A 14,551-nucleotide genomic window follows, 5' to 3' on the forward strand; every position below is an offset into this window, starting at 1 on the left:
CCTACTGCACCATCTTCTGATGAGCAGCCAGGAGATGAGGATGGCTAGCACTCCTGCTGCACCGTCTGCTGCCAGCCAAAGATCTAAAAGACAGATGGAGTGGATCAAAACAAGAAATGCACCAGATTTGTTTTGTATTCATTTGCTTCCCCCTCCCTCCCTCTGTGAAATCAACAGCCGACAATCGTCAGGAGCACTGTGAAAAGTTTAATGGAGATTCAGTCCTGCCTGAAATACCGGGGGGAGGGATAGCTCAGTGGGTTGAGCATTGGCCTGCTAAACCCAGGGTTTTGAGTTCAATCCTTGAGGGGCCCACTCTGTGTGACATTTGTTTTTGTTTCTCCTTGATGTAAAGCCACCCCCTTTGTTGATTTTAATTCCCTGTAAGCCAAGTCGTCAGTCGCCCCTCCCTCTGTCAGAGCAACAGTAGACAATCGTTCCGCACCTTTTTTCTGTGCAGACGCCATACCACGGGAAGCATGGAGCCCGCTCAGATCACTTTGGCAATTAGGAGCACATTAAACACCACGTGCATTATCCAGCAGTATATGCAGCACCAGAATGTGGCAAAACGAAACCGGGCGAGTAGGCGACATCAGCGCGGTGACGAGAGTGATGAAGACATGGACACAGACTTCTCTCAAAGCACAGGCCCTGGCAATGTAGGCATCATGGTGCTAAAGGGGCAGGTTCGTGCAGTAGAACGCCGATTCTGAGCCCAAGAAACAAGCACAGACTGGTGGGACCGCATAGTATCGCAGGTCTGGGATGATTCCCACTGGCTGCGAAACTTTCGCATGCGTAAAGGCACTTTCATGGAACTTTGTGACTTGCTTTCCCCTGCCCTGAGGCACAAGACCAAGATGAGAGCAGCCCTCACAGTTGAGAAGCGACTGGCAATAGCCCAGTGGAAGCTTGCAATGCCAGACAGCTACCGGTCAGTCAGGAATGAATTTGGAGTGGGCAAATCTACTGTGGGGGCTGCTGTGCTGCAAGTAGCCAATGCAATCAAAGATCTGCTGATATCAAGGGTAGTGACCCTGGGAAATGTGCAGGTCATAGTGGATGGCTTTGCTGCAATGGGATTCCCTAACTGTGGTGGGGCCATAGACAGAACTCATATGCCTATCTTGGCACCAGAGCACCAAGCCGGCGAGAACATAAACCGCAAGGGGTACTTTTCAATAGTGCTGCAAGCACTTGTGGATCACAAGGGACGTTTCACCAACATCAGCGTGGGATAGCCGGGAAAGGTACATGACGCTCGCATCTTCAGGAACTCTGGTCTGTTTCAAAAACTGCAGGAAAGGACTTTATTCCCAGACCAGAAAATAACTGTTGGGGATGTTGAAATGCCTATAGTTATCCTTGGGGACCCAGCCTACCCCTTAATGCCATGGCTCAAGAAGCCATACATAGGCACCCTGGACAGTAGTCAGGAGCTGTTCAACTACAGGCTGAGCAAGTGCAGAATGGTAGTAGAATGTGCATTTGGATGTTTAAAAGCGCGCTGGTGCAGTTTACTGACTCGCTTAGACCTCAGCGAAACCAATATTGCCACTGTTATTACTGCTTGCTGTGCACTCCACAATATCTGTGAGAGTAAGGGGGAGATATTTATGGCGGGGTGGGAGGTTGAGGCAAATCGCCTGGCCCCTGGTTACGCGCAGCCAGACACCAGGGAGGTTAGAAGAGCACAGGAGGGCACGGTGCGCATCAGAGAAGCTTTGAAAACCAGTTTCATGACTGGCCAAGCTATGATGTGAAAGTTCTGTTTGTTTCTCCTTGATGAAACCCCCTGCCCCTTGGTTCACTCTACTTCCCGGTAAGCTAACCACCCTCCCCTCCTCCCTTCGATCACCGCTTGCAGAGGCAGTAAAGTCATTGTTGCTTCACATTCATGCATTCTTTATTAATTCATCACACAAACAAGGGGATAACTACCAAGGTAGCCCGGGAGGGGTGGTGGAGGAGGGAAGGACAAGGCCACACAGCACTTTAAAAGTTTAAAACTTATTGAATGCCAGCCTTCTGTTGCTTGGGCAATCCTCTGGGGTGGAGTGGCTGGAGGGGGGCCCCCCCACCGCGTACTTGGGCATCTGGGTGAGGAGGCTATGGAACTTGGGGAGGAGGGCAGTTGGTTACACAGGGGCTGTCACGGTGGCGGTCTGTGCTCCTGCTGCCTTTCCTGCAGCTCAACCATACGCTGTAGCATATGAGTTTGGTCCTCCAGCAGCCTCAGCATTGAATCCTGCCTCCTCTCTTTACGCTGCTACCCCCTGTCGACTTCAGCCCACCATCTCTCTTCCCGGTCATTTTGTGCTTTCTTGCACTCTGACATTGTCTGTCTCCATGTATTCGTCTGTGCTCTGTCAGTGTGGGAGGACAGCATGAGCTCAGAGAACATTTCATTGCGAGTGCGTTTTTTTCTCCTTCTGATCTTTGCTAGCCTCTGAGAAGAAGAAGATCCTGTGATTCTTGAAACACATGCAGCTGGTGGAGAAAAAAAAAGGGACAGTGGTATTTAAAAAGACACATTTTATAGAACAATGGGTACGCTCTTTCTCGGTAAACCTTGCTAATAACATTACATACATAGCACATGTGCTTTCGTTACAAGGTCACATTTTGCCTCCCCCGACCACATGGTTAACCCCTTCCCGTGGCTAACAGCGGGGAACATTTCTGTTCAGCCACAGGCAAACAGCCCAGCAGGAACTGGCACCTCTGAATGTCCCCTTAAGAAAAGCACCCTATTTCAACGAGGTGACCATGAATGATGTCACTCTCCTGAGGATAACACAGAGAGATAAAGAACGGATGTTGTTTGAACACCAGCAAACATACGCTGCAGTGCTTTGTTCTGCAGTGATTCTCGACTACATAGTACTGGTCTGGTGTGGTAAAGTGTCCTACCATGGTGGATGGAATAAGGCTGCCCTCCCCAGAAACCTTTTGCAAAGGCTTTTGGAATATATCCAGGAGAGCTTTATGGAGATATCCCTGGAGGATTTCTGCTCCATCCCCAGACACGTTAACGGACTTTTCCAGTAATTGTACTGGCCGTGAATGCCAAGGCAAATTAATCATTAAACATGCCTGCTTTTAAACCATGTAAACTATTTAAAAAGGTACACTCACCAGAGGTCCCTTCTCTGCCTGGCGGGTCCGGGAGGCAGCCTTGGGTGGGTTCAGAGGGTACTGGCTCCAGGTCCAGGGTGAGAAACAGTTCCTGGCTGTTGGGAAAATCGGTTTCTCCGCTTGCTTGCTGTGAGCTATCTACAACCTCCTCATCATCATCTTCCTCGTCCCCAAAACCTGCTTCCATGTTGCCTCCATCTCCACTGAAGGAGTCAAACAACACAGCTGGGGTAGTGGTGGCTGAACCCCCTAAAATGGCATGCAGCTCATCATAGAAGCAGCATGTTTGGGGCTCTGACCCGGAGCGGCTGTTCGCCTCTCTGGTTTTCTGGTAGGCTTGCCTCAGCTCCTTAAGTTTCACACGGCACTGCTTCGGGTCCCTGTTATGGCCTCTGTCCTTCATGACCTGGGAGATTTTGACAAATGTTTTGGCATTTCAAAAACTGGAATGGAGTTCTGATAGTTCAGATTCCTCTCCCCATACAGCAATCAGATTCCATACCTCCCGTTCAGTCCATACTGGAGCTCTTTTGCGATTCTGGGACTCCATCATGGTCACCTCTGCTGATGACCTCTGCACTCACGTGCAGCTTGCCACGCTGACCAAAGAGGAAATGAAATTCAAAAGTTTGCGGGCCTTTTCCTGTCTACCTGGCCAGTGCATCTGAGTTGAGAGTGCTGTCCAGAGAGGTCACAATGGAGCACTCTGGGATAGCTCCCGGAGGCCAGTGCTGTCTAATTGCATCCACAGTACCCCAAATTCGACCTGGCCAGGTTGATTTCAGAGCTAATCCCCTTGTCAGGGGTGGAGTAAGGAAATCGATATTAAGAGCCCTTTAAGTCAAAAAAAAAAAAAAAAGGGCTTCGTCGTGTGGACGGGTGCAAGGTTAAATCAATTTAATGCTGCTAAATTTGACCTCAACTCCTAGTGTAGACTAGGGCTATTAGAATTCTTTGAGGAGTCAGCAAGCATGGGGACAAGGACGATCCAGTGGATATAGTGTACTTGGACTTTCAGGAAGCTTTTGAAAAGGTCCCACACCAAAGGCTCTTAAGCTAAATAAACATTCATGGGATATGAGGGAAAGTCCTCTCATGGATCAGTATCTGATTCAAGGACAGGAAACAAAGGTAGGAATAAATAGTCAGTTTTCACAATGGGAAGGGGTAAATAGTGGGATCCCCCAAGGATCTGCATTGGGCCCTATGTGGTTCAACATTACCCCTTTTCCAGATCATTTATGAAACAGTGAGATAGCAAAGTTTGCAGATGAGACAAAATTACTCAAGATGGTTACGTCCAAAGCAGACTGCGAAGAGTTACAAATGAATCTCACTAAACTGGGTGACTGGGCAAGAAAATGGCAGATGAAATTCAGTACTGATAAATGCAAAGTGATGCTAATTGGAAAACTTAATCCCAACAATACATACAAAATGATGGGGTCTAAACTAGCTGTTACCACTCAAGAAAGATATCTTGGTGTCATTGTGGATAATTCTCTTAAAAACATCTGCTTAATGTGCAGCAGCAGTCAAAGAAACTTATAGAATGTTAGGAACTATTAGGAAAGGGATAGATAATAAGATAGAAAATATATCATAATGCCACTGCATAATGCCATGGTATGCCCTCATCTTGAATACAGCATGCATCTGGAGATTTAGGTTGGATATTAGGAAAAACTTTTTCACTAGGAGGGTGGTGAAGTACTGGAATGCGTTCACTAGGAGGGTGGTGGAATCTCCTTCCTTTGAGGTTTTTAAGGTCAGGCTTGACAAAGCCCTGGCTGGGATGATTTAGTTGGGGATTGGTCCTGCTTTGAGCAGGGGGTCGGACTAGATGACCTCCTGAGGTCCCTTCCAACCCTGATATTCTATGATTCTATGATTCTATGATCTCTGATTGCGTCATCTCAAAAAAAGATATATTAGAATTGGAAAAGGGGCAGAGAAGGGCAACACAAATGTTTGGGGTATGGAACAGCTTCCATACAGGGAGAGATTAAAAAGACTGGGTCTGTTCAACTTAGAAAAGAGATGACTCGCGGCAGGGGGGTATGATAGAGGTCTATACAATTATGAGTGGTATGGAGAAAGTGAATAGGGAAGTATTATTTACCTTTTCACATAACACAAGAACTTGGGGTCACCCAATTAAATGAATAGGCCGAGGTTTAAAACAGACAAAAGGAAGTAGTTCTTCACACAATCAACCAACAGTATAACTGGGTTCAGAAAAGAATTAGATAAGTTCATGGAGGATAGGTCCATCAATGGCTGTAAGCTAAGATAGTTAGAGTTGCAACTTCATGCCCTGGGGTGTCCCTAAGCCTCCAACAGCCAGAAGCTGGGACTGGATAACAGAGGATGGATCACTCCAAATTTCCTTGTTCTGTTCATTTCTTTTGAAGTACCTGGAACTGACCACTGTCAGACTGGATATTGGGCTAGAAGGACCCATTGGTCTGACCTAGTATGGCAGGGTGGGCAAACTCTTTGGCCCAAGCGCCACATCTGGGTATGGAAATTGTATGGCAGGCTCTGTATGCTCACAAAATGGAAGGTGCAGGAGGGTGTGAGGGCTCCGGCTGGGGGTGTGGGCTCTGGGGTGGGGCTGGGAATGAGGAGTTGGGGAAGCAGGAGGGTGCTCCGGGCTGGGACTGAGGGGTTCAGAGGGCAGGAGGGGGATCAGGGCTGAGGTAGGGGGTTGGGGCTCTGGAGGGGGTCGGGGGGCAGGCTCCGGGTAGCACTTATCTCAAGCAGCTCCCAGAAACAGCGGCATGCCCGCCCCCCCCTGCCCCCCCGGCTCCTATGCAGAGGCGTGGCCAGGTGGTTCTGCGCACTTCCCTGTGTGCAGACGCTGCTCCTGCAGCTCCCACTGGCTGCGGTTCCCAGCCAATGGGAGCTGCGGGGGTAGCGCTTGAGTTGGGGGCAGTGTGCAGAGCCCTCTGGCTGCCCCTACATGTAGGAGCCGGAGGGGAGACATGCCACTGCTTCTGGGAGCCGTGCGGAGTGGGGTAAGACCCCAACCCCACTCCCTGGCTGGAGCACCAGAGCGGGACAAGCCCCAGACCCCACTTCCTGGAGGGAGCTCGAGGGCCAGATTAAAATGTCTGGAGGGCCGGATGCGGCCCCTGGCCATAGTTTGCTCACCTCTGCAGTATGGCCATTCTTATGTTCTTATGCTCAGTAGCCATGGCATTGGTCACCCTAAAAATATCCCTAGACAAAGTGATTTTAAAGCTTTAGAAGTTGAATTATAAATAGAAATCATGTTTGTCACCTCTGTATGGGACACAATGGATGACAAGAAGTGAAGAATAATACCATCTCCAGTTGATGCTGCCAGAAAAGTTTTGTTAGGTAAAATAGAATTATCCAAATTTAGAATTTTTCCTGGATCCCAGAAGTAACACCCCTACTCTTCTGTAGAATACAGCAAACTATAGATGTAATGTGTTCGATTCTTTTCCTGAGGATATTCTTCGTGGAACTCTCTAACTCAAAAATTTCATAAACTACTTATTCTTCCTCCTAGACTTCCTGTCTAATGTTGTACTCTTTATTGAGTTTAGGGAGAACAACAATGCCGAAAGGATATTTAACCTAATGCCAGAGAGAAATGCACACTCCTATTGCACAATCATCAGAGGAATGGTGAAGGTACAGTTATCTCCAGAGGATATCAGTTTTTGTTTTGCTCGTTTCCGATTTACTATGTCAGTATCTCTAAAACATTTTTATCTTCTCTCAGCATGGGGCTTGCGTGAGGGCTCATGATATGTACACAGACTTGCTGAATGACAGGCACACCGGTGAGTGTCTTTCTGTCTCCTGTTTTTCTGTAATAGTTGACAGATTGGTATGTAATGCACCGTCTTCTGTTACTTAAAATCCATTCTTCTGGAAAGTTGTAAAATATTCTAATTTTGTTTGGCTATCTCTTCTTCCATGGCAATGATGATTGGCGCAGGGGTACAGACCTCAGCTAGATCATGGGAGCTGAATGTGAACTCTGCTTTTTTTCCAGTGTGACCAACATGTGGTTGGCTGCCTGGAAACAAGTTCACATGAAAACTTTGCCTAACACTGAGCCATGTTAGCAATAAGCGATAAACTCCCATATAAAGATGTACTTGTTAGTAAAATACAACTCCTCATTGTGAAATTAATTTTCTTAAATCTTCCAGCTGATGTGTACACCTTCAATGCCCTAATTTTAGCAGTCCCAGAAGTGAAAGAAAACTACATTGAAAGATGGGAACTTGTTGAAGTAAGGAGAAAGGGATGAGGGACGGAAGAGGCTGGAGGCTGGTTTTGTTTGGAATAAATGAAAGTGTGTTTTGAATAATACTAGAAATAAAAGCTTTCTAATAAGGTGCTAATATAATTAGTGCTTGCAAAGAAAGTACTCAAGTTTAATATTAACTTTTGTAGAACAGTGGCGCCAAAAAAAAATCCTTCTATTGTTTTGAGAGGGATTCATGTGTCCTTTAGGAAATAGCCTAAAGAACACATGAATCAGTGGAGTGGATGTGGAATTAAGATGGAACGTGAGCAAGCATTCTAAACAAAGTTCTGCACTGAATTTTGTCTACAAATATATGAAAGGAATAAAAACCATGGAGGGAGATTAAATTATTTGGGATAACATAAGAGTGGAATAGTCACCCAAGAAAAGTTATTGCAGCCCCATAATTTGGGAAATCTAAACCAAGACTAGATAATGCATTAGTAAATGTACAGTTTTGGGAGCAATCATCCACTGGCAATATAAAGACAGAAGAAACACCTGAAATTCTATAGAAGTGTTGAATTGTCATGAGTAAAACGCAAAGCAGTGTGGTTTTATTTCTTTTTTTTTTTTTTTTTCTTGGTATAGGATTTGCTGAATCACATGGTTCAACAGAAGGTGCAACCAAATCTGTTAACTTTTAATGCTGTTTTGAAGACCGTGAGGAAATGTGGTGGTATGGGAAAGGGTATCTCCCTAAAGATACTGAGGGAAATGAAAGCACTTAACATAGGTAAGAGAGAGCCCTAGACTTTATTGGATATTCCTAATGGTACTTCCAAAATAGCAAACTTTAGGGTGATGGCCAGAGGAGTTTTGAGGCAGGGCATAATTTAGTTATACCTGTCTCTTACATAAAGCTTTTCCTCCAGAGATCTCAAAGTGCTTTACAAAGGTGGTCAGTGTAATTATCTTCATTTTACAGATGGGGGGGAAACTGAGGCACAGAGGTGAAGTAACCTGGCAAATCAGTGCCAGAGCCTGGAATTGAACCTGACTCTCATGAGTCCCATTCCAGTCTTAATTCTAAATTGTAAAGTACTATACAAATGATTAATACATCATAGGCTTGACCAAAGAAAGACAAGGTTCTGAGAGTTTAAAACTTTGTGACGTGTGCCAGGAATACTGCTTTGCATGTTTAAAACCATGGGCCCCAATTCTGCAATCTTTGAAGCCCATGAGAGTTTGGGGCTTGTAAAGACTACAGGATCAAGCCTCATGCTGGTTCAGGTAAATGTCATTTGTAAACAAACAAATTAGGGGAAATTTGCATTACATCTATATAATGCAGTTATCCATAATTATTAGTTAGATTCTAAGCTTTTCAAGGCAAGAATTTTCTCTTACTATGTGTTTGTACAGTGCCTGGGCTCTGATCTAAACTGGGGCCGTAAGATGTTACTATAATATAAGTAATATGAAATAAAGCATACAGTTTTCAAATCTTTGGAATAGAAGTTCCTGCAGTTCAGGTTTTAATGCCTCTTGGTTTGCTTATAAACTAACTTGTAAAATAATGCAGGCAAACAAGAACTAATGCTGTAGCAATGTGGTTTGATAGAAAAGTAGGTCTTGTTAAACGAATCTGCTGCTTTTTCTTTTTTTTTAAATGAGATTCCATTAGCACTTCAAAAAGGATGCTGGGAAAAAGCTACAGGACTGATTTGAGGACTGGAAAATCCTGTTTCACAGTGAGACTTAAGCTGAATCTATTTAGTTTATCTAAGAAAAGGTTCAGAGGTGACATGCTCATGGTCTTAAGTGCCTATGTGGAAGAAGATTCTGATAACTGGCATGTGAATCTAGCAGAAAAAGGCACAATGATATAGACTTGCTCAAAGCTGAAGCTAGATGCACCTTACTTCTAGTTTGAATGTATGTTCAACAGTGAGGGTAAATAGTCATTAACAGTTTTTCCAGAGATGTGGAGTCTGTATCCCATGAAGTCTTTAAAACAAGACTGGTGTCTTTCTAAAAGAGACACTCTATTTTAACCAGAATTTATGGGCTTGATGCAGGAATTACTGACTGAAAGAGATCAGACTAGATGAGCAGTGGTCCCTTCAGGTCTTAATCTATGGACAATTGTACATCTGTAATGTGTCACATAGGATTCCATGTGTGATAGGAATAGTCAAATAGACTATTAACTACACAAGTTCTAAATGTGGCTTCTTTTACTCCACTGATTTAAGAGGTAAAATAATATAGTTAATGTCATCTCTGGGGCCATGTTAGTATTATTTATTAATTTATTTTTCAGTCTCTGAGAAACCTTTGCTATTAATAAATCTTTTGCAGATACAGAGGTATTAATAGACAAAATATATATAACTTCTTTGGGCGTGTCTCTTTGCTGTTACTTTAGAGTTCAGTTGTAAAGCTTTGCCTGCCTCCGTTTACCAGGCTGACTTCAGTATCTTTGTACTTTGCAGAACCCAGCCTTGCAACGTTTGAACATCTCCTTGGTATATTTTATAAATCCGGTACGTACAATGTAAACTTGCTCTGTGTCTTAGTTGCAAACTGTTCTGAGTGCCTAAAAGTGGCTTGGATGAAAGCAGCACTCTGATGGTTTGAAAATACTGTCATGCCATGCAACTATCTTGTAAGGATCATGCGCATTGCCCCTCTGATTGCTGCACTGCCCAAATAGCTCATTAGAAAAAGCTAAGGGGGCTCCTATCATGTGTTAAGGAGAGGAGGCTGCTTCTCTCTGGCGAACTTTCTGTGGGGACAGAAGAGATACCCTTTCCACATGAAGAAAAGGAGTACTTGTGGCTCCTTAGAGACTAACCAATTTATTTGAGCATGAGCTTTCGTGAGAAGTGAGCTGTAGCTCACGAAAGCTCATGCTCAAATAAATTGGTTAGTCTCTAAGGTGCCACAAGTACTCCTTTTCTTTTTGCGAATACAGACTAACACGGCTGTTCCTCTGAAACCTTTCCACATGGAGATCAGCAAATAGAAGACTGTGTTATGACCATGCATTAGTTGGAAAATCCTACACTCTTGCAAGCCATAAACACAGCACTACACTGGACATGGGAGAGGCCATGCAGAGGGACTCTGCATCCCCTGCTGCTTGGGAACAGTGCTGTATATGGTACTCTGTGTAGCATGGGTGGGAGAAAGGCAGGGGTCTGACCTGTGGAATCCATCACCCCATGGTTCACTAGCCAAAATCCCTGAGGGTGGGGAAGAAAAGAATGCAGTGGTCACTACTATAGTTCATAGGCTGTAATAATGTTTGTGGGACAGCTGCACTGGTATCTGTGGTTGAGTGGGTTGGATTTTGTCTGCTCATCCCATCAACCGCTGTGGCAAATCCCCTGCCTGTTAAGGCCTGTTTGCTTGGCCTTTGGGGAGGGATCTTGAATTGGTCTTTTAGGAAATGTCTACATTTCTGAAGCCATCCTGTTGTGTTATGTAAATCCAATGTCAGGCAATTTTTAATTTAAATAAAACTGCAGTTGATTTGGAGCAGCAAAACCATAGTGAGAGGGAGAAAAAAGAACTGTTACTTGAGCTGCCTTCAGAATCCCACCAACACCTGGTTCCATTTCCACGGTGCTTTTGCTAGACATATCTTGTCAATGAACTGTGTAACACAGTGGAGCTCTGATAGTTGCATATATGTTTGTCATACTATCATATCTGCCCCAGGCTCAATGGAAATGATCTATGAAGTGATGGATGAAATTGAAGGAAAGACTTTTGTTGCTCGGGATCCAGATGATGGTAAGTAATTTGGTATATCTAACAACTTGCTCTCTCTTCTGATATAATAAACACGGGTAAGCTGTCCAGCCAACTGCAGATAAGTCCAGCAGGCATAGGTAAACCAAGTGTATTCTGAGCTAGTAGCTTACTAATTTGTTTACCTCTGACTAAATATAGTACAGTATTTGTTGATGGGGTGGAGCACAAAACACCAGCTGTCTTAAAGGTGCTCCACAGTATTGACACAGCATTTCCTTTCTCGTGGGACAGTATCGAGCAGAGCAAGTGGAGCAGCGCCGCACCGTTCTGGAGAAGAATGTCTGCTAGCATTTCCAGAAAGTCACTGCATTTCTTGATATTAGTTGGGTTTTGATTGCAGAACTGTGTGATTAGTTCTAGACTCCTAGTCCTGGTCTGAAAATTGTATAAAATGAAGCCTACTGGAAAACAGTACTTCAAACAACTCTACTCTGTGGTAGGTGAGGAGAGGCAAAGATTCAGAATGTCCCACGTGTCTTGTTGCTATTGCTGTACTGGGCAAATTCGATCAGTGAATGGAAATGTCAGATGGGTTGAACAAATTAGTTCTAAAATTAGATTTTGAAGCATGTGCTGTAGAAAAGAAACTAGTACTTTACTGTATTTGCCTCAACAAGTGTATTTCTGACAAATGTGTATTGCTAGATGTTTAGTAGTCCACTAGGCTACTCTGCTAGAAACTTTCTTCACCCTGGAAAACTAATCTTCAGATGATCTGTCTGCCACATAATCTAGTCTTAGGGCTGATCTACCCTAGAAAATTAGATCAGCTCAGCTATGTCACTCAGGGATGTGAAAAATCCACACCCCTGAGCAGCATAGCTAAACTGACCTTAGTCCCCATGTAGACTGTGCTAGGTTGATGGAAGAATTCTCAGGGTGGTGGATTACCTGCACCAGTGGGAGAACACCTCGCATCACCATAGGTAGTGTCTACACTGAAGCACGACAGCAATGCAGCTGCAGTGTGTTAAGTGTAGACAAGCCCTTAATGTTTTACATTAAAGTTTTGGCCCTTCTACACTGGCTTTTCACCCCACACTGCTTCTGCTGTCTTTCAGCACCGCTCCTTATGTTAGTTGGAGGGGACTCACAGAGTGACCCAGACAGGTGCTTTTCCTGTGGGGATTGAGACCCTTCCATTCACGGTGTCTCAGGAACTAAGGACCTGGAGTCTCATCTCAAACTGACTACTGTGTGGCAGCCTAATGCGCTGTGGCTTGACCCTAAGGATGGTCTTACTTCGCATTTAGAACTACTCAGTACACTCGTTCATATCAGACATGGTACAGACTGAGTGAAATGCTAGTAATGATCACTGAAGGAAAAGACCATGTAAATGAACAAAAACTAGCCCTTTGCTGACTCTTCCACACTGCTCTTAATGTTCCTTTGGAATCACGAAAGAAATATCACTTTTGAATAAGGCAATGATGATTGGCGCAGGGGTACAGACCTCAGCTGAATCATGGGAGCTGAATGTAAATGTTTCTCTGTCCTGCGTGTAGTGGGGCATCTGAGAATATTTATATGAGACTTGTGCCTAGTCTGAGCTGCTTTAATTAAACTCTTAAAAAAACAACAACAAATCATTCTTACACTTCTCCAGTGCATGATATTTCTCAACTTATTTTTGGAGACTTCCAGTCGTTCCTCTAAACTTAGCACTTTCACTAAAATGGAGTCTTGCCCCTTTGGAGTGCATTGCAGTGTATATATTCACTCTTGCCCTTGTAAACCACACACCAATTTAAAATGTCCTTTGCAAGATCTTGACCTTGTATCCCAAAGGATTTGTAGGTTATAATGCAGATAGCTGATGGATATTCTAAACATTTTAATAGCAGGATGGTACTTCTGTCCTAAAAAGGCATCTTAACTCTTCAATGCCTTGCCACAATGAGCCTAATACAGGAGTGGGCAACCTTTTTGGCCCAAGGGCCACATGGGGGTGCAAAACTGTATGGAGGGCCAGGTAGGGAAGCCTGGCTCCCGCCCCCTATTTGCCCCCTCCCATTCTCACCCTCTGTCCCCCAGAGAGCCCCCGACCCATCCAACCCCCTTGCTCCTTGTCCCCTGACTGCCCCCTCCTGGGACCCTCCCCCCACTCCAAACTGCCCCCCCAGGATCCCACCCCCATCCAACCCCCCCCCCCCCCCGCTCCCTGTCCTTTGACTGCCCCAACCCCCTATCCACACCCCCGACCGCTAACCGGTCCCCCAGGAGGGGCTGGGGACTAGCCTCCCAGGCCAGGAGCTCAGGGGCCAGGAAGGACAGTCCTGCGGGCCATAGTTTGCCCACTTCTGGCCTAATACATCTCCCAAAGGCAATTCAGTTAGATTCTTTCATCCATATTGCTGTCCACAAACAGCCATGATTTCAGTCACTACCTGAATTTAGAGCACAAGTTGCACACTCTTACATTAAACTTGTTTTTAAAAACTGCCGGGAAGACTTCTCTAGCCCATGCACAGATGGTCTGCACAGCTGTTGCTCTTCTCCATATTCCCTGACTGAATGGTTTCCCCTCTTTAGTGGTTTCTGCGGTTATCAGAGGTGGAAGGGAAGTGGTTTTCTTGCTACTTGAGGAGTCTGTTGGTGATGAAGAGTGAATAAGTATGTAGGCAAAGGGGGAGGAGGCAACTGCTGTACATGCTCTAGTGCAGGGGTTCTCAGGATAAATTTTTTGGTGGCCGCTATCTCACTTTTTCCTAAAATACTTTGGTTATCCTAAAGCTAATCAATAAATATGCACATTTACACATCCAAAGCATTGTAATTTATTTATTGCTAGCTAGTAAGTCTGTTGTGAAAAGTGATATTAACAAACGTACAAGTATCACTTTTCACAGCAGACTTAATCCGCCCTGGCAAGCCTGGAGACAAATTAAGCCATGGATGGAGGGTTGGGGGAGGCAATGCGGGGCTGGAGCCTGAAGCCCTGTGGCCAGAGCCCAAAGCCACGTGGCCAGAGGATGGGGTCCAGGCACAGCCTGAAGCCATGTGGCCGGAGCCTGGGGCCGGCTACTGCACAGCCAGAGCCCAGGGCTGGAGACTGAAGCCCGTGGACAGAGCTTGCTACCCCAGGGCTGAAGCCCAAAGCCTGAGCCCTGCCACCCAGGGGAAAATGGGGAACTCAGCCCGCTCCTACAGCATTGTGCCCCAGATGACTCCAGAAGGGGGCAGGGCCCAACACCTGCTGCTCGCCCCAGCATCCAGGAGCAGCAGGGTGGGGGAGGGGGCTCTACTTTTCCCTCCCCCCCATCACAGCCCAGGAGGCTGTGGCCACAAGAAAAGCCCCTGGTGGCGGCATTTGGGAAACAATGCTCTAGTATGTACCCCAGCAAA

General features: G+C 45.5%; 1 protein-coding gene and 2 non-coding genes across 3 annotated transcripts in view; all 3 read left to right on the forward strand.

Annotated features, from left to right (window-relative positions):
* The window catches only part of PTCD3 (pentatricopeptide repeat domain 3), a 40,048-nt gene that overhangs the window by 12,388 nt on the left and 13,109 nt on the right, over positions 1-14,551 (forward strand). Inside the window, exons 10-15 of the mRNA XM_048849186.2 lie at positions 6,720-6,807; positions 6,899-6,959; positions 7,335-7,417; positions 8,027-8,171; positions 9,877-9,927; positions 11,108-11,182. Coding sequence (XP_048705143.2) covers positions 6,720-6,807; positions 6,899-6,959; positions 7,335-7,417; positions 8,027-8,171; positions 9,877-9,927; positions 11,108-11,182 — 503 coding nt within the window. The remainder of the gene's footprint in view (positions 1-6,719; positions 6,808-6,898; positions 6,960-7,334; positions 7,418-8,026; positions 8,172-9,876; positions 9,928-11,107; positions 11,183-14,551) is intronic.
* On the forward strand, positions 7,096-7,242 carry LOC125636318 (small nucleolar RNA SNORD94). Its single transcript, XR_007356554.1, has one exon. It is a non-coding gene; the product is annotated as a small nucleolar RNA SNORD94 (small nucleolar RNA).
* LOC125636319 (small nucleolar RNA SNORD94) lies at positions 12,628-12,760 on the forward strand. The gene has a single exon (XR_007356555.1). It is a non-coding gene; the product is annotated as a small nucleolar RNA SNORD94 (small nucleolar RNA).

Source organism: Caretta caretta, chromosome 4, assembly GCF_965140235.1.
Source record: "Caretta caretta isolate rCarCar2 chromosome 4, rCarCar1.hap1, whole genome shotgun sequence".
Lineage (NCBI taxonomy): Eukaryota > Metazoa > Chordata > Testudines > Cheloniidae > Caretta > Caretta caretta.